The sequence below is a fragment of the Branchiostoma floridae genome, chromosome 4 (genome assembly GCF_000003815.2).
Source record: "Branchiostoma floridae strain S238N-H82 chromosome 4, Bfl_VNyyK, whole genome shotgun sequence".
NCBI classification, from domain to species: domain Eukaryota; kingdom Metazoa; phylum Chordata; class Leptocardii; order Amphioxiformes; family Branchiostomatidae; genus Branchiostoma; species Branchiostoma floridae.
In genome coordinates this window covers 22,667,199-22,689,802 of record NC_049982.1, presented here as the reverse complement: position 1 = coordinate 22,689,802, position 22,604 = coordinate 22,667,199, and the positions used below count along the sequence as shown (strand labels likewise).

At 40.2% G+C, this 22,604-nt stretch overlaps 1 protein-coding gene across 22 annotated transcripts in view; it reads left to right on the top strand.

The window, feature by feature from the left end:
• The window catches only part of LOC118413285 (metal transporter CNNM2-like), a 33,054-nt gene extending 19,936 nt beyond the window's left edge, over positions 1-13,118 (top strand). For 4 of the 22 annotated variants that reach the window (XM_035816559.1, XM_035816558.1, XM_035816551.1 and 1 more), the window contains 6 exons: positions 1,301-1,378; positions 5,505-5,585; positions 6,782-6,853; positions 7,377-7,427; positions 7,940-7,972; positions 9,228-13,118. In XM_035816559.1, the coding sequence (XP_035672452.1) occupies positions 1,301-1,378; positions 5,505-5,585; positions 6,782-6,853; positions 7,377-7,427; positions 7,940-7,972; positions 9,228-9,799 (887 nt within the window). In that variant the 3' untranslated portion in view covers positions 9,800-13,118. Of the gene's footprint in view, positions 1-1,300; positions 1,379-3,205; positions 3,266-5,504; positions 5,586-6,781; positions 6,854-7,376; positions 7,428-7,939; positions 7,973-8,225; positions 8,307-9,227 lie in introns of all 22 variants that reach the window. The other 18 variants (XM_035816557.1, XM_035816567.1, XM_035816562.1 and 15 more) reach the window with 15 other exon arrangements.
• Positions 13,119-22,604: the final 9,486 nt, after the last annotated feature.

Below are 22,604 nucleotides of genomic sequence, written 5' to 3'. Positions count from 1 at the left end.
TTTTAAACCTCCTTGGTGCATGTAATTGAAGACAGACAGACACATGGCAGACCTTAATGAGGTGTGACCATCCCTGTCAGGGGAGGAAACTGACACCTGGCAGGGCCATCTTTCCCTGCAAAGATTCTACTTGGCTGGATGATAAATGATGATTAATTGTAATAGGTCGCACTGTGCGACTGTGGTTACAGTTCTGGTCGCACCAGGGGAATTCTACTCGCATATGCGACCAACTTGGTCGCAGTCAGGAGCCCTGTCATCATATCGTAATTATGTATTTGTAGAATATACATGTTACAAGCACTATTTTCTTTTATGTCCTTAATTGCCAGTATTTTAACTTCAGCAGGTTTTTGCTAGTGTTGGTTGGGTTACCACAAACACAACATTTTTTCAAGGCCTAAGGGAAAATCTCTGTGACTAAGTAGTTATCTACAGGGTTGATATTACTAGATAGTTTCAAATTAAGATGGATTGCCCTGTAAGTGTTTTCTAATTAAGTTATCAGTGCAAACCGATCACAATGAAACATCCTTTTATCCTTTGTAACTGCTTTTTATTCCCAACAGCTTTTGTATCAAAACAAAGTCAAGTGCACATCAGGATTATGTTATTATGGTGATTTTAAGTCATTAACTGGTAATTATGTGCAATGGGGTCATATTTGGGCCAGAGATGCAACATACAAACCTCCATGTATGTTAGTATCACAAGTCATCTTCTAGAAGCAAAGTTAGGCTCTGTGGTTTCCAACACAAAAACTGGATGTTCCCAAACTTTTCACTATCCAACTACCAGTCTTTGTCAAGGAATGAACAGTCCACTGTTTCTTTGGCGTCACATCATGCACTGCCAGGTAGAACATGATTGTGACTCGTTGAGCAGTGGATCAACTTTACTTCAGAATTAGGGGTGGGTACCAGGTCCAGAGGATCAGGTCCAGACCTGAACCTGAACCTAGACCTGGACCTAATTATCAGTGAAAACTTGTGAATGGGCAGTACTCAAAACATATGGTCCATTTTGCTACAAAGCATTCTGTTTGGTTGATTGTCCTGATTTTTTTCAAGCCCATTTTTTCTGGACCGGTCCAATAAGAAAGAACATTTTTTTACTGGAGTGTACCAGTACCCACCCCTATTCAGAATGATTACTGCCAACACAGATGAACTATCACACTCATATGAACCCTCATGGTAGTTCTAGTTTCATTTACTGATTGCGCTGCATGTTGTCTATCATGTTATGACTCTTGCATGTTCTAACAGTGCATGGTTTCTCCCCACTCTGCATGCGTAAGGCCGACGAGCCTCCGCTCTGTCCACGCTGTCGGCCGCTTCTGCCTCCAGCTTTGCCTTCCCCATCCCACTTCCAAAACGTAAATATTCATGGACATTTCCTAGACACCACTTTCTTCTGCATGTGATTTAGGGCTCTAGCCAGCTTGAAATTTTTTTCCGTCAGCCAATTCCAATTGTCGTGAAAACCGCGAAAATTCATTTTCCCTATGAGTATGACACTACAAGGTAGTAAATGTTGCCATTGAGACCTTGAAAAACGGGTTTTAATGAGATTATCATATGCAAAAGGAAGCTGACACACGTTGTCAACAATCATAACAATAGTAAAACAAAAAGTGTGTGGCTTTTACGGCCGTGGACGGCGTCCCCAAGCCGCCTGTAGCTTCCACCAAGGATTTTTGGCCGTCAAGGTTGACGGATTGGTTTTGAAATTTTTCCGTCAGACGCAGCAAATTTCCGTGAATGGACGGAAAAACAGACACTGGCTAGAGCCCTGATGTGATTCCATCTATGTGTAAAGGTTACAATCATTTATAGATTTAGTGGGACGTATATATGATAATATCTGTATCTTTGCTTCATACTTCACCTCCTCTTCACTCATAACCATACTTAAATAAAAAGTGGCCTGCAGGCCAATTTGAGCTCATGGCTAAACAAAGGTCCTTGCAAGTAAACAATCATGTACAATTTCAGTTGTTGACAGTTTTTTCAGAACACTATGGAAAGAACTGGAATCTAAATTTATTATCATAATATGAAATAAACTTGTAGGAAAAGGTTTGGAAACATATGTCTGAGATTATTATACTTTTTATCAATTGTTTATGATTCATGAGAAATAGTACCTTTGCAGTGGTACACATTTCTTTATCATTGTTTATCAGATTCTTACACTACAGCAATGACTTCATAACTTAGATGACTTCAAATCAAATTTACATTTGTTTGGTGTATTGAATTTGCAGTTTTGGTAGATTAATGGCTTTATTTCATCGATCAGGGACAAAATGTAATTGAATACAATTAGTTGAGGCAAAACTTATCCATATAAAGGTGATAGATTCCAAAATGTAATTGATTACATTTAATGGAAGCAAAACGTATCCTTATAATGGTGATAGATATACGTATACACATTTGAACTATTGCTGTAAGGCCACACCAATTTAATCTCTTGGTTCACGGATTCGCTCGCTCCTATTTTTTGGAAAAAAAAATAAAAATAAAAATTACCACTCAGCAAATTTTCACCATTAATGAAACCATTCACCAACTTTCTGGTGTAGCAAATTGGCCATTATATTATAAGCTCCTTAAAGTGTGCGTACAGGTGCTGTTACTGTACAATAATATTGTTTTTGTACTTTTTTCAAGCTGAAAACTTTTTTTCCTTATGTTTTGCATTAGCCGTTACCTTTACCCCAACCATTTTACAATTTTTATTTTTATTTTTATTTCGCCCTCTCGCTCCATATTTTTTATGAAAAAATCCGTGAACCAAGAAATTAAATTGGTGTGGCCTAAATGTCTGGTACAAAGTCTTTTATCTTCAAGTTAAGTCTTCATTTCAGGAGCTACACTTCTACTAGCAATACACCCTGCAGGAGTGATGACTGCACAGCACCTTTCTTCATGATTATCAGTTTCTTTCCAGTTTCGTTTTTCAGCTGACTGTTTTACATGTACATCCTTTGTCTGTCATTTGTTAACAAATTATGGGTCATTTTTGGTGGTATTGGTTTGGTATTATGCTTTATCCCCTGATACATTTGTAGGTTTAAGGCATGTTAGACAAAAATAGCTAATTTATATACTATTACTCAGTATTAGTTACTTTGTTTCTTGCTTTTCTGTTCATTGTTTTCCTCCTGAACCTGTGACTGTTGTGTGTTCCCCTGTAGTACACCGTAACCCTGTCTGGTCCACCTTTCCTGCTCTGGGCCAGCCTCCTGCTCACTCCAGCAAGTTTCCTTTAGAACATATCTTCTTTTACATATGTCAGGGTGGGGATTGCAATCTTGCAGTTGGACCAATTGTACCGGTAGAAATCGTAATTGATAGTCTCTGCCTCCGATTGCAATCAGAATCTCTGCTAGTACAATCTGAAATTCCCATTGCACTGTCAGCGGCACACTTTTTACTTAGAAATTTCATTATCAAACTTAGCTTTGTTTAAAAGTAAAATGTGCCCCTCAAATGACGTTTAAAGAGTCCTGATTTCAAAATTTCTCCAGACCTCCCTTGCGTCTTCGGGTCTTATGACGACGTAGTGTAAAATACATGTATGTTGGGACGTGGGTCGTCACCCTCAAAAATCATTTTCTCTAGTAGAAGTGTCATTGAATTCAGCTTAGTCTGTCAGCAAAATTTGTCCCTCAAAATGCAGGAAATGGCATTTCAGAGGGTCTGGATTTCAAAATTTTCCAACACCTACCTTGCACAGCTCGTGCCTTGTGGGAACTTGCATTTAGTTAATTTAAAACAAAGTCAGGACCTTTCAACTTTGATTGGTGTGGCGCAACTTGTACAGGGTTGGGCCCGGAATCGGGAGGTCTCAAGTTCGATACCCACCTTGCCCCTGCGTTGTGCCCTTGGGAAAGGCACTTCACACGACTTTCCCGCCTAAGTTAGGAAGAGTGACACCCACCGAGCCTCTTCGGCTAATGTATCTTAATGTGTGCCCTGACGTTGTGCCCTTGGGAAAGGCACTTCACACGACTTTGCTTTAGGTGGAGTGACGCCCACTAAGCATGTGTCTAAATGTGTGCAAAAAAACACACTGCAGATTTGGTGCACCAAGAATTGTAAAAAAAATCTTTTTCAATGTCAATTGATGTCACTTTAGATCAATGGATAACATGTATATAATGGGTGATTACCACATCTGTTGACAGAGACCTTAATCACGATTCTGCCAGATTGCCATTTCTGCCCTGACATGTCTATCTCTCTTTGCTCCTAAATATAAGTACATTTTTTTCATACCTTCAGTTTCTCCCATGACCTTTGAAAAGTGCTTATCCTAGATGATTACCTGAATGTATGATAGCTATATAGCCATGTGTTTGGCATTTGGTTGGTGGCTATTCAAAACATACATGACCGTATGTTTTACTACATTGTATGTAGAATGAAAATAAATACAAAAATGTCTTTATTTTCTGCTTGTGCATTCATAATGATTGCAGATGTACATGCACGCAAAGTTTGAAGGTCATGGGTTGAAATAAGGAAGCTGTGATTTGATGTGTTCTGTATTCTTTATTTCCTTGCTCTGCTCTCTGCACCTCTGCACCATGCTTGACTGTCTATACTTGGTTTGGTCTTCATTAGATTATTTAATGACTGTCTAATGATAAATAATATATATAATGTATGTACCCCTCCCCCACCATTCCTTCCTTTTGGTATTAATGTTATAATTTGCAATATATCTGCATTGAATTTCCAACAGCCTGGACATGATAGAAGACTCAAATGTTATGTACTTTAACAATAAAAACCGTTTAAGAAGACTACTTGGGAGACTAACAAATTTACCCGGTTTTTGTAGACTTACGGTCACTATACAATGTATAAGGTTTCGTAATGGTTAGGTTCATAGTATTGGGATACCACTTGAAAATATGGGGGCCATGGTTCAGTTTCTTCCTCATCTGTTTGAAGTATGAAATGATTGATATTCGTACATTTCTTTGTGCTAGAATGGCTGTTCTGCAAAAATCCTACATTGATCCCCTTTAAGATTGTGCAGGTACAACAATGTGTGGTACATGTATTGTGCTAGTCCCTACACAAAGGTATCCTGAGAGAAAAAGGCAACTTGACCTATTATGACAACACTAATCTTGAATGCTGTTTCCATTGCATGTCCCTTCTTAGTCTTACTTCTTAGTACATTTTGTATTTTGTTGTGCCCTTTTGTATTTTGTTGTGAATCAGAAGGTTAATGCTTGTGCCACATTGCACACATTGATTTAAACTCGATTTAAGAGAGGCAATGCTTGCTCAGGACTTTTATTGTTGATTATGAGCAGGAAGTCAGTATAGTTGATGCATATTATTATTACCTGGTTGTGTGGTCTCTGTAAGTGGATATGTTTATGGTTGGCAAAGGAGTTTGCACAAGAAACTTTACTGTGAATGCTGAAACATTGTCTGTTGCTATCCCCCCTGTCTCTTCTGTTCCTTTGCAAGCAGTCGTGGAGTCTGCACGCACCCACGACAGACGGCAGAGTATAGGCGCTTGTTGTGCCAACAAGGGAGGCGGACAGACGCCAGGTAGAGGCATTATGATGTGATCTGTGTGCTGTGAATGTGTGTTGTGATCTCTACCGTGGTGTGTGCTGTATTATGATACATGTACATGCTGTAATGTCAGTGCTTTGATGTTGCTATCGTTTGTGTTTTTCCCTCCCTGTCATGTTGGTCAAAGTTCCACCTCTTCACTATGATTGTGTAGTGTTCTCTCAGGACAGTTCTACTCCTAACATAGAGGGGTAGGAATGCTCATGCATGTTAATTCATGTGCCCCCCTCCCCCTTACCAATTGGTCTTTACAATCATGAAAGTAGCCATCATGGTCCAAAGGTGTGTGGTTTAGTATGGTGTGTATCTACATGAGTCTTCAATGTAGTACATGTACGTTTATTTTCTGAATTCATCCTGAAAGTTTGTATTTGATGGCCTGTACGCAATGTACATGTATGTTGTACATCAAATAATTAATCCTGTGTCTCCATAAGCATTATGCAACCTCCAGTTAGTGTCATTACGTATATTAATCTCGCATTATGCCAATTAATGTAGCCTTATTTGTCATAGTGTTGTCTTCCAAGTAAGTTTGGCAAGAAGGTTGTAAAAGTTTCAGAACAGAATGTGCAGTCACAGTGGTGTAAGAGTGGCAGAGTACTTTCTTTTGTACCATGATCTTGAATGAACATGCAGTAAGGCTACAGCAAGTAAATTTTAGGGATGACATCTACATTTGTACCTGGGCTTTGATTTTCGCCTGATTTCAACCAAAAAACATTTTGTTCCCCTCTGGCAAAACTGGAGAAGATATGTTGTTCGGTAACCTCCAGTGTAGTAGTACTAGTGTACAGTACTTGGTTGTTTAAGTGACTTCATTACTGTGGTGGTAGAGATTTGTAGGTATACTAGACTAGTATACCACACTTAGTCTAGTGTTGCTTTCTGCTCTTCTTCAATACTGGAATCAAAGACTTGGTGGCCATGATACCATTTTTTGCCTTAATTCTCATTAAAACTTTCTATCATCATCAATTCTGTTTAGGCATCTTGTGTGTTTTTTTTATTCAGTCCAAAATGACAGGTTTTTTTTTCAAATGATTTTTTTCCACATATTTAAGATTTTGAGCCTGCAGGGCTGTGATCTGTAAAATTTACTTGCTGTAGCCTTAGGACAAATGATGTTAGCACTCTTCAGACATTCACCATGAGTGTTGTTCTTCCAGAGGAGGAACCTCTCCTGAAGCAAGCTCTGACACCTACTCTGGTGTCTAAGTTTGGCTTTGCCAGTAAGAATGGTCCGTTATTTCATACTTTGGATTCTGACATTCTTGTCATCCTTCTTGGTTTCACCTGTATCTTCCTTTTATTTATGTGTGTGCGTGAGTGGCAGTGCGTATCTTCTTCCTCTGTTTGTTGTCGCATGCTTGTACTTCGTATTCCTTGTGGCAACAACTTTCCGTCTAAAATCGGGTTTTGAGTCAAGTACCTTTTAGTAGTCTTACATGTACGTGGATCTGTATCAATGGAATTGTACCGCTCATTATTGGATATTGTTTGCAAATTAGAAATATTAAAGTTAAATGTAGAAAAATTGACTCGGTATCACATAGTTTTCTCCACTGAATGTGTAACTTTTGTGGACAAGGCAAATATAATGCTAACATTTATGCCAAAATGTTGCACCTAATGTTGGAACTTGCCAAGCAAACAAGAATGTTGCAGCTTTGATTAACACATACAATGATTCGTTGTCAAATTGTCAACAAGATGTTCCATGCCATGAATGTCTCTCTCTGATCATCTCTGGTCAAATTTCAGGGAAACAAGATGACAATCCAAGGAGGGGATTTAGTTTTACGAGGAAGACTGGTTCTTATTTTCTTTCTATTTGTTCCTTCCTTCTTGCCTGCTCTCTATCTGCTTGTGTGTAGTATGTTACTGTCATGGTGCATGACTGTTAACTGCAGAATTTGAAATACTGTACTGTGAAGTGTCAATAGATTTCAAAGACTTGTATGTTACACCAAGTTGATCATTTGCAAGTTCAAATGCATGGTAATTTAAAGCTTGTGTGTGAACTTATAGAACATGTCTATTTGTTTCACAAAATAAAATATTGGTGAAGGTGTTTCGTGAGCCAGTATTGTTTTATTGAAAAAAAAAAGGAATCAATTTTGAATCAGAGCCTGTTGGAATCTGGTTGAAAATACCAGAAATGGTAACCACTAATGCAACTGTTAAATGACTAAAATTTGTACATCTTAAAGATTTATTCTGAAATCTGTTGTTATTTGCTGGCAAAACAGTAACATTGATTATTGTTCATCTTTTCCTCCCCACCACTGTCATGTACTTAAGTCATTGTCTTTCTCTTCTTTCAGACAAGGACAAGAAAGCACAAAAAGGCTTGAAGAGTTTGTGATCTTTCTACTTTGTCTGCGATTTACAGCACTTTGTGTACTAACTGTCTTGAAATCTTGTTTTCTGTGCTAACACATTTTTCAGCGTATGGAGTGCTGTGTGCTTTTACAAGCATCACACATGGTCACGTATACAAGTGTGACTTGCATTTTGACTGAATGCAGACCTCAACATGTGCACATAATGTCTATGCTAGTTGTAAAGCTCTGTCTGACTATTCTCTGTGTGCTTGCATGCTGCGCTTAGAGGGACAGACTGGACGCCATTTCAGTGTGGTGTATTGCCCTAACTGTTCTGCTGCTATAACTAAAGGCCAAACTAACCAAGGTACATTGGAAAGTGCTCCTGAATCCATGTATCTGTGTTTCACTCATTTGATATATACAGATAGTTTGATATGTCTACTGGACGGGTGTATCCTTGTGTAATACGTATAGTGGTTTGTAGTGGGTTACATGCAGCATGCTGGAAGAATGCTAGTAGCTAAGAGACGTTGTGTTCTCAGATACATTGTACCAGTGACATTTTATCGTGCTTGAACTGTTTTGGCAATGCCTTAGGGGTGCAGGCATTTTACATACATTGTAGTAGTATTGTACATGATTCAGTAGTTTGTGGTGAGTTAGCATGCTGGAAGAATGTCTGCATTGCCAGTAGTTGATAGACATTGAGTTCTCAGTTGAGTAATTGTGCTGGAACTGTTTTTTTGTTTTTTTTTGGGGGGGGGGGATTTCACATAGTGGTATAATTGTATATGTGCCATACAACACAAATATTTAGCTCTGTGCAAATGAAGTAAGTGCACTATAGGTGAAAGGTTTTGAAGTCACTGACAGAATGTAGAATATTTCCCCAAATATAATGATTAACTTACCGCAATATGAGTAAAGGTTAAAAAATGTTGTTCATCAGTCAGTCCTGATTTTTTTCACCTTGTTTTTCATCTGGGTATAGAGCTTGTTGAAAGCCTTGTTGCAGCCAATATAATGTCAAAACTACCCCAAAGGACCACTCAGGGTACCGACAAAATCTGGTCTGTTTGCATGGTTGGGTTGTAACTATAAACAGGATTTTGAATGTTTGTGTTTAAGGAAAAAAAAAATGTAAGGGACAACCAAAAAATTGTCACATTGGCCTGGTGGTCATTTTATACTGGTGGTCACTTGTACATGTTTGACTGTAAGTGTAGTTGCTTAGCCTTAAGAGTCTGTCCATATCTAACGTGTGTGTTTGCTCTATACATTGTAGGTATAGTGAACCAGCCCCAGATTGGCATCTCCAGTAGCCAGAGCCTGGTGTACGTCCCTGACTACTCCGTGCGTGCCGTCACCGATGTGCAGTACATCCGGATCCGCCGTGCCCACTACATGGCGGCGCGCCAGGCCACGCTGCTGGAGCGCCAGCCGCGCACTCCCGCGGAGAGCGGGTCGGAGGACCACTTCAGGAAGGAGTGGGAGAAGGCCACCTGGCACCACGGCAGCCACAAGAGCAGCCTGCACAGCCTGCACAAGGGGAGTAACCCCAGCCTGTCCCCCGAGAACCACGTGTTCCTCACCCCGGGGAGCCACCCCAGTCTGTCGCCGGGCGCACAGCCGCCGATACTCCCTGCAGCGCTCCAGCGCGGCAGCGGTCGTTCCGACAAGAACGTCACGGCCGAGAATGTTCCGCTCCTGACGAGAGACTCTCCTAACTCCTCTGCTACCGGGTCCCGGGCAGACTTGGATGTGGAGAGCGGTCGGACTCCAAACGGGGAGGTTTCTCCCAGCGCCGCCGACGCGGCAGATAGTTCTGTTGACATCTCCAAGGAAACGGCTTGCTGACATCAGGAGACAGTTCCAGTTTCAAGCCACCCTCGACCCTACAGCGGTGTGTTATAACACATGCAGAAGTCTAGATTAGATAGTTCAGTCAGTGTTTCATGGAGTACATTACAAGTTCTATAGTCAAGTTAAACACCAACAAAAGGTTTAGGTCTGTTAGTCACAAGATGAAGACATGCATGCAAAATATACTTTTGATAACTTGCTTAATATACCAATGTAGGCAAGGAAGTTAGGACAGAGTTTGACAATTTACGCTACCATTTTAGGACCTATAGTATAAGATTGGGCCCCAGTCAGAAGCAAAGACAACAGATTAGATCAACTTCATACAACATGTTGTGTACAGGTATATCTCCTTGGCTTGTCTAGCGGATGTCAGGAAACTGTGGCCAGACTGGTGACCACCATGCGTAAGAAATGATTATCAGATCAAGAACTAATGAAGAATCTTCCAACTAAAATCTTGTGGCACCTGTGGATAGTAGATGGAAGGAAACTTAAAGAACTAGAGTTGAGGGGACAGACAATCTAGTCACAGAAAGAACATCTGTGCTCGTAGTTTCATCAAATTGGTTAGTCATAGGATATTAAGAGTTCCTGTACACAACCACCTTCTTCTCTGCCGATGTTTAGGAGTAGCTCTAGTGATTATTTCCCTTTTATTTCCTGTTCACACCATTCTTGTCGGTTGACAAACTCATGTCTACACAGTGGTGCCAGGCTCGCCTATTCTAGCCACTGGAATGATATTTAACCAGGTTATGGAGTGACATGTTCAACATTTGGTAATTTTCCTGATGTGTTCACTTCACTTTCAGACTCTTGTGAGATCTCATTGTTGTCGTCATACAGAAACGTTGTTCATTTTGTGGTTATATTGACACTTGCCAAATCAGAGAGTTGACTTGCGGTGTAACCACTCAATGAATGACTCTGTGTCAGGACAAGGTATAGTAGAAATGGTTTTTCATGTTAGAAGGGCATATGTAGGTCCTGATTGTTAAATGTAGACAAAGGTGGGTAGGAACAACTGTCTATGAATACCCTAGTAGTTGGTAAAGTAATTCAACAATCTTCTTAGGTACCTATCCTTATACTCTTTCTCAACAGCTTCTCTGCTGATTTTTACCAGGGCAAAGTGAACTTTTGTTTTTGTCGTATTGTGACGTAATTATCATGACAAGGATGCGCTTTCAAATGGGACTATCCTGCATTGCTCCTTGTGATAATTATGTCCCAATGCAACCTGGAGAAAGATCACTTTGCCCTATATGGACGTAGCAGAACAGCTGCCAAAATGTCAATAAAGAAAGAATATGAAGATGTATGCCTAAGAAATCAATGTTGAAAGGAACACCAATGTTACGTTTCTTGGTTCATGAAATTAGATTGATGAGTCAATGTGTGCAATAAAGACATAGGATGAGAATGCAGCAATTATTGTAAAAGATGATAATAGAGTTATTTAGTTTTGTAAAATAAAAATCTTATGAACCCACTGGTATTTACATGTACCTGTGTGAGTGTAGAAATTTGAAAAGCTGTATGTACAGCTTGTACATGTACAATGTACATTAGTTATGCAGTATCCAAGTTTGATAGTGTGAATATGGATAAGAGATTTACGTGTGAAATCGTTAAAAAAAGAGTACATGGATTTACATCATGTATGCATTTTTGTTTGTATTAACATGTTATTTGTTTTTCTTTTGCAAAAACAATTTAGATCTGTAATTTTGGAAAGGATACTATGTATACATGTATATGGATGTTGAGTTTGAGCTTTTCTTTTTTGTCAGAATTTTGGATATCATCTTGTTTCTTAATGCATCACCTGACTTCACAGTGAAAGGGTGTGTGGTTTTAGTGGTACAGCAAATGGAGTGTAAAACCTCTTTGGAAACTGTTGGAATTTCAGTAGCTTTTCAATTTGTGTATATTGCAAAAAAATGCTTATATTTGGCAGAAAATACAATTGGCTGTATACTGCTTTCTCTTTGTTTAATATCATCCTTAAGCTTTTATCATCCTTTTAAAAAAACACACACAAAACAAACGTGTGGCTCAAACACATGATTTGTTGGTCATTTTTTTGGTCAATATTAAAAAGTTTAAGCAAAGAAGTCACATATGTCAACTTCACTGTGATTGTTCAGTTGCTACTGTGACCAATCAGAAGCCTGTGCTTAAAGTAAGTCGTACTGTAATTGGTCCATTGCAAGTGACGCATCCTGATAGGTCAGTTGCTACTGGCCAATCAGAAGTCTGTGCTATATTGTGGCTTGAAATGAAGTGTAAGAAACTTTGGTGGAGAAATGAGAGAGTAAAGTGCCTGAACTATAGGCTATGCTTGAAGATGACGTGACGTCAATTTGGAGGAAGCTGCTATTATGATTGTAGGAAGTTATATGTGAGACTTTATCATTATTATACATTTCGTTGGAAATATAAGAAAGAACATGGTATTTCGTACAGTTGTATTGTACACAATTGTATTTTCCAAAGCTTTGTGACAGAAGTTGGAACAATAATACACAGAGATGTTGATAGAGAATGGAGTAGGATTTGAGTCTATATTAGTGGAGAAATATTTTGATTCAACATTAGAACTAGATATTGTACAAAGATAGGAGTAGGACAGGAACAGGAGAAATTCATGTGCATAGACATTATGCACTGATGATTCTGTGGTTGATGCCAACACTTCTCATGTATTTGCAGACTGTCAACGTTCAATGTAGAACTTAACAGCCCTGTACTTCATACACAGTTTGATACATAACGTTATGTTTCCCACATAGACATATTATGTACAGCTACATAGGGTGTGCACATTTTGTACAGTCAATGCACAAAATGTACATGAAGAAGAAGATTGCATTCTTGTTGAAACAGCATTTAGATCAGTTATACATGTGTACTGCTTTTTATTGACTTTGTTCTGGTTATGTTGTGCATGTAAGAATGTCCAGACATTGTTTTGACATATATTCTGGTTCTACTAACAATCACATAGAATGATGTTGAATACCCATGGCCAGAACTTGGAAGTGGAGCCAACATTTGTTCATTTGTTTCGTTACTAGTTCACACAAACTGTAAGTTTATATTTTCTCATCTTCTGTAAGATACTGTAACAAATGATTTAGAATGTTATACCAAAAATTATTGTTTTGATTTTGTACACTGTTATGATAATTTGTTGTGATTTTGATATGTTGTTGTGTTATTCTGGATGAGATATCAGAGATACTGTCAAAGTGTACCCTTATTCTGCTGTTGCAGAAGATTAAAGTTGGTTTCTATATCAAAGTTATCGCTTTTTATTGCTCAACTTCTTGAATGGTTTACATTTTAATGTAAATTTGAATCCAAAGAGAATAGACCTATGAATGATTCTGCAAAATTGATGATCAACTTCATTGATTTTGGATTAATTTCTGCTGAAAACAGGAGACCAGATTCCTTAGAACTGCGTTCATGAATTTGGCATTTATGAATTTCTTGTTTGATCTATTTATGTTCATTGTAATTAGCATACTGCAATCTATATTAACTAATGATCTATGCCCTAAAGTATGTGTGAAAGTCCTGTCTTTAAAATTCATCACTTAATCTACATTACTTGCAACTAATAAGATATGTGCATGTAGGTTACAAGTAGGTTAGCGCTTGTGGACACGAGATTAAGATTCACAACGCATTAGTGCGGCTGTTTCGATGCTTTAGTACGTTAGAAGACGTCATGGATCAAAAGCGCCTCCTAATAATCACTGACAGTACTGCAGCCGTGGACACTCACTGTCGAGCTGCAACTACTACGTCAACAGCTAGGGGTCCCCACTGCCACGTCGTCTTGTCATTGGATCACATTGATAAACTCGGTTTTTGTCGGACTTAGCACAAGTTTCTGTTATGTAACATATTTACATATGTTAAACAATCATTCATCCGTTTGTTTGAAATATTCTTGTACATGTATTCTCGTAATTACATACAGTCAACGTTTGTTTAAAATATGAAATGAATGTAACCTTTTTGCTTTATTACATTCATTCGGCGCTCTTGTTTTGAAAAAAAAAACTTTGGAGTATTTTCAAAGTCTTGTATTCCACCTTTATCATTGTCATTTTGTAATACTGATTACATTGCATTTTGGAATGTGTGACACCAGATCAATCTCATCTATCTATCCGGATCCCACTTGTAATCCTTGACATTTTCTGTGACATCAAAGCGCCCCTTCATAACAACCAATTGTTACTTTGTCTACAGAGCCCTTCATGAAAACAATCAAATGTCCCTTTGTTCAGTTGAATACTGAATTTTCTTCAGTTTGAATCACTATGGTGTAATAGTTCGTGACAGTTTGTGTTTGCCAACAAAATCGTGTCCTGCCTGTTTAAATACGCGAAGGAAACTTTTACAGATTGCATGTTTGATTTAGTGATGATAAATTTCCGTGACTTGAGTTTGCAAAATAAAGATCAAAGCCCGTGATTGCCCCAGCTTTCCAGAACCGTAAATCCAAAAGAGAGATCATAAAACGTCCCTGTTGCTGGATAAATTACGGAAATGACGTTTTAGTGACGCAGGTGCATTTCCTTCCACCTCGTTCCCAGGGGATCCATATTGACGTGCTCTCCAGACCAGGGTGTCTAGCCAATGTGCACAACACAGGGTGTGAGGCTGGTGTATTGCAAGGCTGGTGTATTGAACCTGTCGTAAATTCGAGGTAAAGCCAACTGTCAACAATAACTTGACGCCTTTTAACCATTGACCAGCAATGATACCTCAGTTGCAATGAGTTACCAGGCGCGTACAGGGTTTTTTCTCTGTACTTTGATACAGCAAAATTCATCACGCTTTCTGTTGGATGTTTGGTTAACGTTGAGTTTCGTCCATTGCATAATTATCTTTTCCGACACGACATTTGGAAATTATAGGCGACATATCATCCTCAAATACTCAAACAATAAATACAATGATTTCAATGCAGGCGTGGTGCAAAGTAGCAAATTGCGATCCTTTATTTTCAATCGATAATAAATTTGTTAAAGTACCTGAGAGACAGAAGTAGGCTATGGAGACTTAGGCGTGTTTATCTTTTGAGGCTTGTTGGAAAGGCATTTTGATCTAGTGCAACTGTTTTAGACAAATTCTAACCGTCTCGTATCAGTCAATGCCCCGATAATATCAATTTCGAGGAGCATTATGTTAGCAGATTGAATACAAGAAGAGACAGACTTATCTTTTTCAGTGACATCTGATCGTTATGAAATAAAGTACTGTGACCGGCCAAGACTGGATTTGTTTTATGCGCTAACGAGGCAGGAGGGGAGGGGCAGTCTTGAATGTTTCGTAATTGTTGGTCAGTGTAATCATTTTATAATGTTTGTATTTCATTACGCATACACGTTACAAATGTGCAATGAGAATAAAAATGAATTCAAAAGGAGCCAGGGGCATGGTTTCGTCGTAAAGCAAAACAGGTTGATTTTCGGAGAGACTATTCCAATGATTTACCACTGGCTATTCCTTGAGACCAACAGACGCGTATATCATCTGATTGAACGCCAAGTGAATTGGGTTATGTCGATAATTTGCATAGGGTCGTTACGACGCGACTGGCCCGCTCCAACGTGAAATGAGATTTTCCCCGCATTCTGCGCTCCGGTATCGTCCGATCCTGTCCCCTGGGACCGTCTGCCCCTTCCTTCACATTCCTGTCACGTTTAATTCCGTTCTCGTTGATGATATAATTAGGGGGAAACCTTAAAATCAAAGCCGAGGTAAAGGTAAGAAAGATGACTCACAAGATGGGTTTTGTGGAAGCTATACGGTTGTGCATCATTATGGTATCATGGGAAAGATGTTATAATCACGGCCATGGAAAAACATAACGTTATCGTGGTATAATCATGGAAAATATTTAAATCAAAGCCTCACTTAAACTAAGAAAAATGACTTACAAATGAGTTGAAATGGTGTTTTTTTCAGCACCTTTGTGTGTGGCTGTGTCGTCTGTTGTGCACCTGAGGTCTGGGTGCATGGTAATGAGCCCAGTCCGTTTAATATTGGAAAGCACGTCCAGAGTTCACCGCGCAGCGCCATGTATTTTTGTCAGGGGCGCTGACTCGGGCAGGAATGATGGCTCACGATAAGTCGTAGCGACCCGGTCTCCATAGTGGCACGTGCGGTAAATGCTGTGTATGTGTGGGAGGGTGCAGCTTTCACCAGAAACAACATGGCGGAATCCAGAAGCGAGTCAGAGCCAGTGTTTCAACACATAGAGAGGGACGGGAGGGCCACGTGGAGCACAGGAAGGCCTAACGTGTTCTTCTACACCATCAAGGGAGCGTACGACAGCAAATCGTTAGATCTAGAGGGACTGAAGAGAAGATGGGGAGGGAAGGTACCACGGAGCAACCCCATCTTCCTGAACGTTGGCGACAAATCCTATCTCAGGGACTCCATCTCTACCACCACGCAGGGCATACTACCGCAAAGGGGGAGGGACAGCGTACAGGGATCCCCCTCTAGAAAAATCCTCAGGGCGACCGCAGCCGTCTTCACCACTGTGGATAATCCGTCAGGTGCTAGCACGGTCACAGACGTGGCCAACGGAGAGAACGTCGCGTTTCTACTGGGTTCCAACTCAGCTTCCGGGTCTCCGCGAAAGAAACTCGGGAAGACTTCACAATCCGTCTTCACCACGATAGGACAGAGGCCGGTCTCGTCAGCTACAGAGGAGTCAGGTCTGGAAGAGTCGACCACCTCAGGCCGTGGGTCCACTGTTTACTCCTCATCTTCCTCCTTATTCCGAACCATCAGAGACAGCTCTGCTCCTTCTGAGTCTTCGGGTTCAGGAGCGGACGGAGGCGCCACACTTGCCAGTATAGGTATGTAGCTATATAAATAACTTTGGTTCTCATAGCTTTCAGAAAGATACCAAATGTACGTGTTGTGCACTGTGGTCTGAGTGATTCAGTTAGTACTTTTAACTTAATAAGTTTAAGTGTGTCATCGAATAAAACAGTTCATCTCTCATCATCTTGTAGGCAGACCCCATCCCAGCTCTTCCCCAAAGAAGAGCTTCGGGAAAACGTCTCAGGCCGTCTTCACCACGATAGGACAGAGGCCAGTCTCGTCAGCTACAGAGGAGTCAGGTCTAGAGGAGTCGACTAACTCAGGCCATGGGTCCACTGTGTACTCCTCATCTTCCTCCTTATTCCGAACAGTCAGAGACAGCTCTGCTCCTTCTGACATCGAGTCGTCCGGTTCAGGAGCGGACGGAGGCGCCACCCTTGCCAGTATAGGTAAGTAGATAATACTTCGGTCTCATAGCTTTCCGAAAGATGCTAAAATTCCTATATGTATGATTTGTGTGTTGTTGTTTTTTTTTTTTTTGTTCTACATAGACCTATTTTCTAAAAGTCTTTTTTACAATTAACACAGAGGTCTTAGTACGCATTGTGCAGTACTGCAATTTCTGGCTACAGTTTTGTACTTTCAAGTTTGTCATGAAATAAAACAGTTCATTTCTCATCATCACGTAGGCAGACCCCTTCCCAGCTCGTCCCCAAAGAGGAACATCTTACAAACGTCTCAGGCCGTCTTCAGAAACGTCGGTGGCGGCGACAAGTCTTCCGAGGGTTCGGACACGGACGTCGTGACGCACAGCTCCACAACTTCTCTCTTCACCAACGTCGGAGACAAGTCCGACCTGAATCTCTCAGACAGCGGTTCTATCACTTCTCCCGACTCCTTAGAACAGGACGGCGCGATCGGTCTGGAGTCGGAGTCAGGGTTCCCGAGGAGAGTCATCAACGATCCCAGACCGCTCTTCAGAAAACTTCACGACAAAGACAAGCACAGATCAACTTCAGACGCCTCCAGTCCCGACTTTGCCGACGACTCTACCACACTCACGACTCTGGAGCAAGAAGAAGAAATCACAGTCTTTAAAGACGACAAGGGCTTCCATCTTCATACACAAGTGCCTGATGAGGAAGTTGAAGAAGAAACGCAACTTTTTGAAGAAGTCACCAGTACTTATCCCAGAGACACCGTTTCTACAGACTGGCAGGGAGAAGACGTTACAGACGGACGGTGCAATGTGCTCTTGGTAAGGCAGCCTTCACCTTATAACTTCTCCTTATCATTTTCTCATGATAAACAAGCATCATGTGCGCCTGTGCGGTAACCAATTACAAAATGACACAGCCGTAACCCAGAATGCTAAGTGATTGATTATAGGCAATAAAAAAGCAAGAACAGCTTTTATGCATAAAACATCAATCCTTACTACACATTATGTGATTCTCCAGAGAACAACAGTTACAGACGAAATTTATATATTTCTATATTTCAAATGTGCCACAAAATATATATTCAATGATCTGGTTGATCTCAAACACAGGCTTCTCTAATAAATTCTCTCCATGATACGCACAAATCACTGCGATTGTAGTGAAACGCCAAGTATCTCACATACATGTATATCATTTCCCACATAATGTTTCCTGTTTGTCAAGTAAAGCATACTAAACAGCAGATGCAGACATAAAATTCCGGATAGTGTGCCAGAAGTATTAAAAAATGGAAGATACTTTCAACCAGCTGTGACCATTTGCTAAGTGACCTATCTGACAACGAAAATACAACAAAATCTAAATAATAGCTTTTTAAAATAACTGAATTGCGATTTGATTTGATCATTTGGTTCTCTATCTATGTTCCAATTGATACGTGTCTTTGAAACAAAGCCTCTTGTGTTCGATTACCTACCAGCCCCCCCCCTTTCTAAACCAAGTCATATCTTTGAAGGAGACTTCCAGTCACTGTCAAATCTGATACAAATAGACATCAAAGAACAATGTCCGAGGCAAATTTAAACTACCATTTCCAACACAAACATTGAACCAAATTTTAAGCTATCGAACTCCGGCCAGTCTTAAAGTCAATGAATGATCAATCCACCGCAACCGACAAAGACCGGAGTAGGGCAGTCGAACATTTCGGTACGTCTAATGTGTGTGTTGGAAATTACAGTTCACCCCTGTTAATGATCTGTACCAGCACAGGTGAAAATTCAGACTAAAAACGGTCTGTATACATGATTATAGTTAGAAGAGCGTAAGAGCTCTGCCTGCCCCCCTCCCTCAGTGCCGTTGCTGAGATCGCGTGATGACACAGTACGTCGCCGTCAGCGCGACGCCAGAGAGATAACGCTTCACACGTCATGCCTGGCGCAGACATACGTCACCCTTACAACACTGCGACAAATTGGGAGTACCGTCTTTTATACTGTAAATTCACTTACTTTTCGCGTTGGGGAGGGGGGATAGGATGTGTTCTGAATCCCCTGTTGAAATTATTGAAGTGCAGTAGTACTAATACACTAGAAGTGCATCTTTTAATTGAAGAGGTCACCTGGAAATAGAATAAAAGCGCCGCGAAAGTTTGATGATTTGCAGTATTTGTACAGGACCCTCATGAAGGGCAATAGTTTACCATAGGCTTCATTTGTTTTCATATTTTTAATGAACTTTCACCCTGAAATATCTCGAAACTAAAAATATCCCACGAGTAGTGTGTGTTATCAATGTTTTGTGCCAAATAAGAAGACATGTACATGTATTTATACAAGTATACGATCAAGCGTATGCACCAAAATTGATTAATGATTACCTGACTGGTACTTTACATAAAACAAAATTGCAAACACGTCACGATGTGTTAACAATAGAGCTGTGTACTTAAATCAGTTCGTATCTTAATTGGTCTAAACATGGCAACTATAATCCCATGGGGCTACTTAATCATTTTGTCCCAATAGTCATCAACGAAAACAAACTAAGAAAAGATATCTCGGTACGATAATTCTGTCAAAGAAATTTAAAAACACCCCTTATTGAAAAAAAAAATTCAAGAATAGATAAAAGAAAAGATGCAAAAACGCCACGAGAAACGTTGCAAAGGAAAAATAATTGCTAGACGTTATCGAGTAAATCTCCTAGATGAATCGCAGGCATCAGTGGCCTAATTACTGTACCGACCGGTGATTTGTTTACACCGTCAAGAAAAATGGCATTGCGTATCTGTGATAACGGCATAAGATGAACTAGCCATGAGGTTTGATCTCAGATTTTCTACCAACGTTCATCATCTTGAGATTGTAGTCTTTATCATTGTGCTTTTGAACTTTTACTATACCTTCATTTTTACTTAGAACTAGGATTGTTCTTAGCATTTGTAAAGGATCTGGCCGATACAAACAACGTTATAGCGGCGGTTCTGCCATGAGGTTTGATCTCAGATTTTCTACCAGCGTTCATCATCTTGAGATCTTTGTATGTATCATTGTGCTTTTGAACTTTCACTATACCTTCATTTTTACTTACCTGAATGGTCGTATAGAACTAGGATTGTTCTTAGAATATGTAAAATCGCTTGACATCTCAAAGCACGTCCCAAAGTCATGTTGCATATTGTGTTTGCATCCTAGCGTAGAGGATCTGGCCGATACAAACAACGTTATCGTGGCGGTTCTACCATTGATTTATCAGGCCTCATGCGGCAGTCTGTTCGCTAGGGACGACAGACGCAGGCTCACGGGTCAGCACACGGTGAAAAATGCTAGTCTCCACCAGGTTCCATGTAACGGTACTGCTGGAAAGAGTAGCAATAGGCCAAATAAGTCGAATAATTTGCTATAGGAGATGACGACTTTGTACAGACTTCGTAGGTAGGGACTAGAAAAATTAATGCGTTTCTATGACATGATTAACCTTTAGCCTGCTATGGTAGCTAACGGAGGTCTTTCCCTAAATTTGTATTTGTTATGGGGTTGAGAAGAAGAGAGAAGGTTAAGTGCATTTTCCTATTCTTGGCATTCAAGGCATGCGGATTCGAAATATTGTGCCTTGGAAAATTGAGACTCCACTACGTACTGTACATATAGTCCCTCACCAGAATACTAACTAAGCATTTGTCCTACATAGCATATTGGCACGCTTAGTCGGATACTGTCTGACCACTATGGATCGTCATAATATTTAAAATCATAAGTGGCTAATTTCAGATAATGGGAACTTTTAATTGGCCACTATGAAGTTCAAATAATATCTCGATTTCTAGTGATAACATACCGTTTTGAAATATGTATCATCATCATCATCATCTACTCGGGTTATATTACCCGGACCAAGCTTAGGGCCACTGTCCAATCATATCGATCATCTATATCTACAAGATTCTTCGTTCCTCAACGCGAACCCCTGCATTACTAGTGCTATAATCGATGACACGTTTAATCAGGTATTTACTGTTCCTAATTAATGAAATGATACTATTTAAAATCTTTACAGTCTTTCCATCTGCCCAGTTGATGAATAGGCAGAGCTTAAGCACGTCTAACGGACTTTCAGCACCAAGGACAGGCCGTTCCCGTACAGTAGTATGGAACCTGATTTTGTTGGACCAAATGGACAAGCCCGCATGTTCATATAACCTAGCGTTGCACTTCTTTTTCACACGTGTGTGTGCGTGTGTGTCTGTGAGTGTGTGCGCACGTGCGTGTGTGCGTGATCGTGAGTTTGTGTGGGGGGAGGGGGGGGTGACGTAGCGGTTAGAGCGTTGCCCTCAGAACCAGAATTCTACGATCAAATGTATGCGTGTTCCATACTCGCCATACCCCGATGTTGTGCCCTAGGAAAGACACATGACGGTGTAGTAGCACCCACCGAGCCTCTTCAGCTAACCTGTCTCAAGTGGGCCAAAAACACACACACATGGATGTACGCGTAACCCCCACTCCCGTCCTCCCTGTCTCGTTGGGCTGTTCTCCATAGTTGATATATACCGAGTATGACATTACTGTTGGTACTTTGGGAGAACTTGTGAATTAGTGATGACTTCAGAGCCATCAAGTGGGTGACAATGAATTTGTGGAGAGGGTTCAGCGTTTGGGCCAATTACTTGAGCACTACAGGAAGGATGTCCGGAGAATCTCAATCAGGGAACGTGTTGAACGGAAATGACGTCACTAGTTGTCACGTGACCACCTCTCATTTCCGGTTAGTGTAGGATGGCTGTCGGATGGTCTTTATAATAATCATGAGGACGATTCTAAACATTCCCCATAACTAGTACTACTAAGATGACCAATGACTTGGGTATTAAGAGTATGTATTCTATATGGCCACAAGAGAATGAATCAATAAGGGTGTAGAGAAACTCCTAAAGTATAATAATGTAGATCTTTGCGAAATATGGAGTAGTCGATACTCACTTTAATTCTTTGATATAATCTTTTCCAAATCCGGTGGTATTCCAAATACGTGTGTAAACATTTAATCAATAATTCAATAAATTAACTAAACAGTAAATTAAAGAAAAAGTTATAGATCTAATCACTCAAGTCATCCAAACCAAACAACGATCAAGGAAGTCAACGTACTGAGTAGATAAAGTTTCCAGTTTGTGTTGACCTTTTCTAAAGTTTTACAAAGCAGACGGGCTGTGTCAAATTAAGCATTCGTTCTGTCCCATTTACCCCAGACAGCCTTGTCTCAAGATAACCCTTTTCACATGTAGAATAGTCAACCTTCCAAACGGTTTGAAATCAAGACTGTTCTGTAGGTGTATAGCGCCCATTCACACGTACATAACATTAGTTACGTCTAACACAAGCACCACATTCGCAATCAAATCATTCGCATCGTTGGCCATTGGCGACGGAGGAGAAAATTGAGGTCGGCCTTTTCCGCGGGAATGTTTAATTCTCATCTGGGTTTCT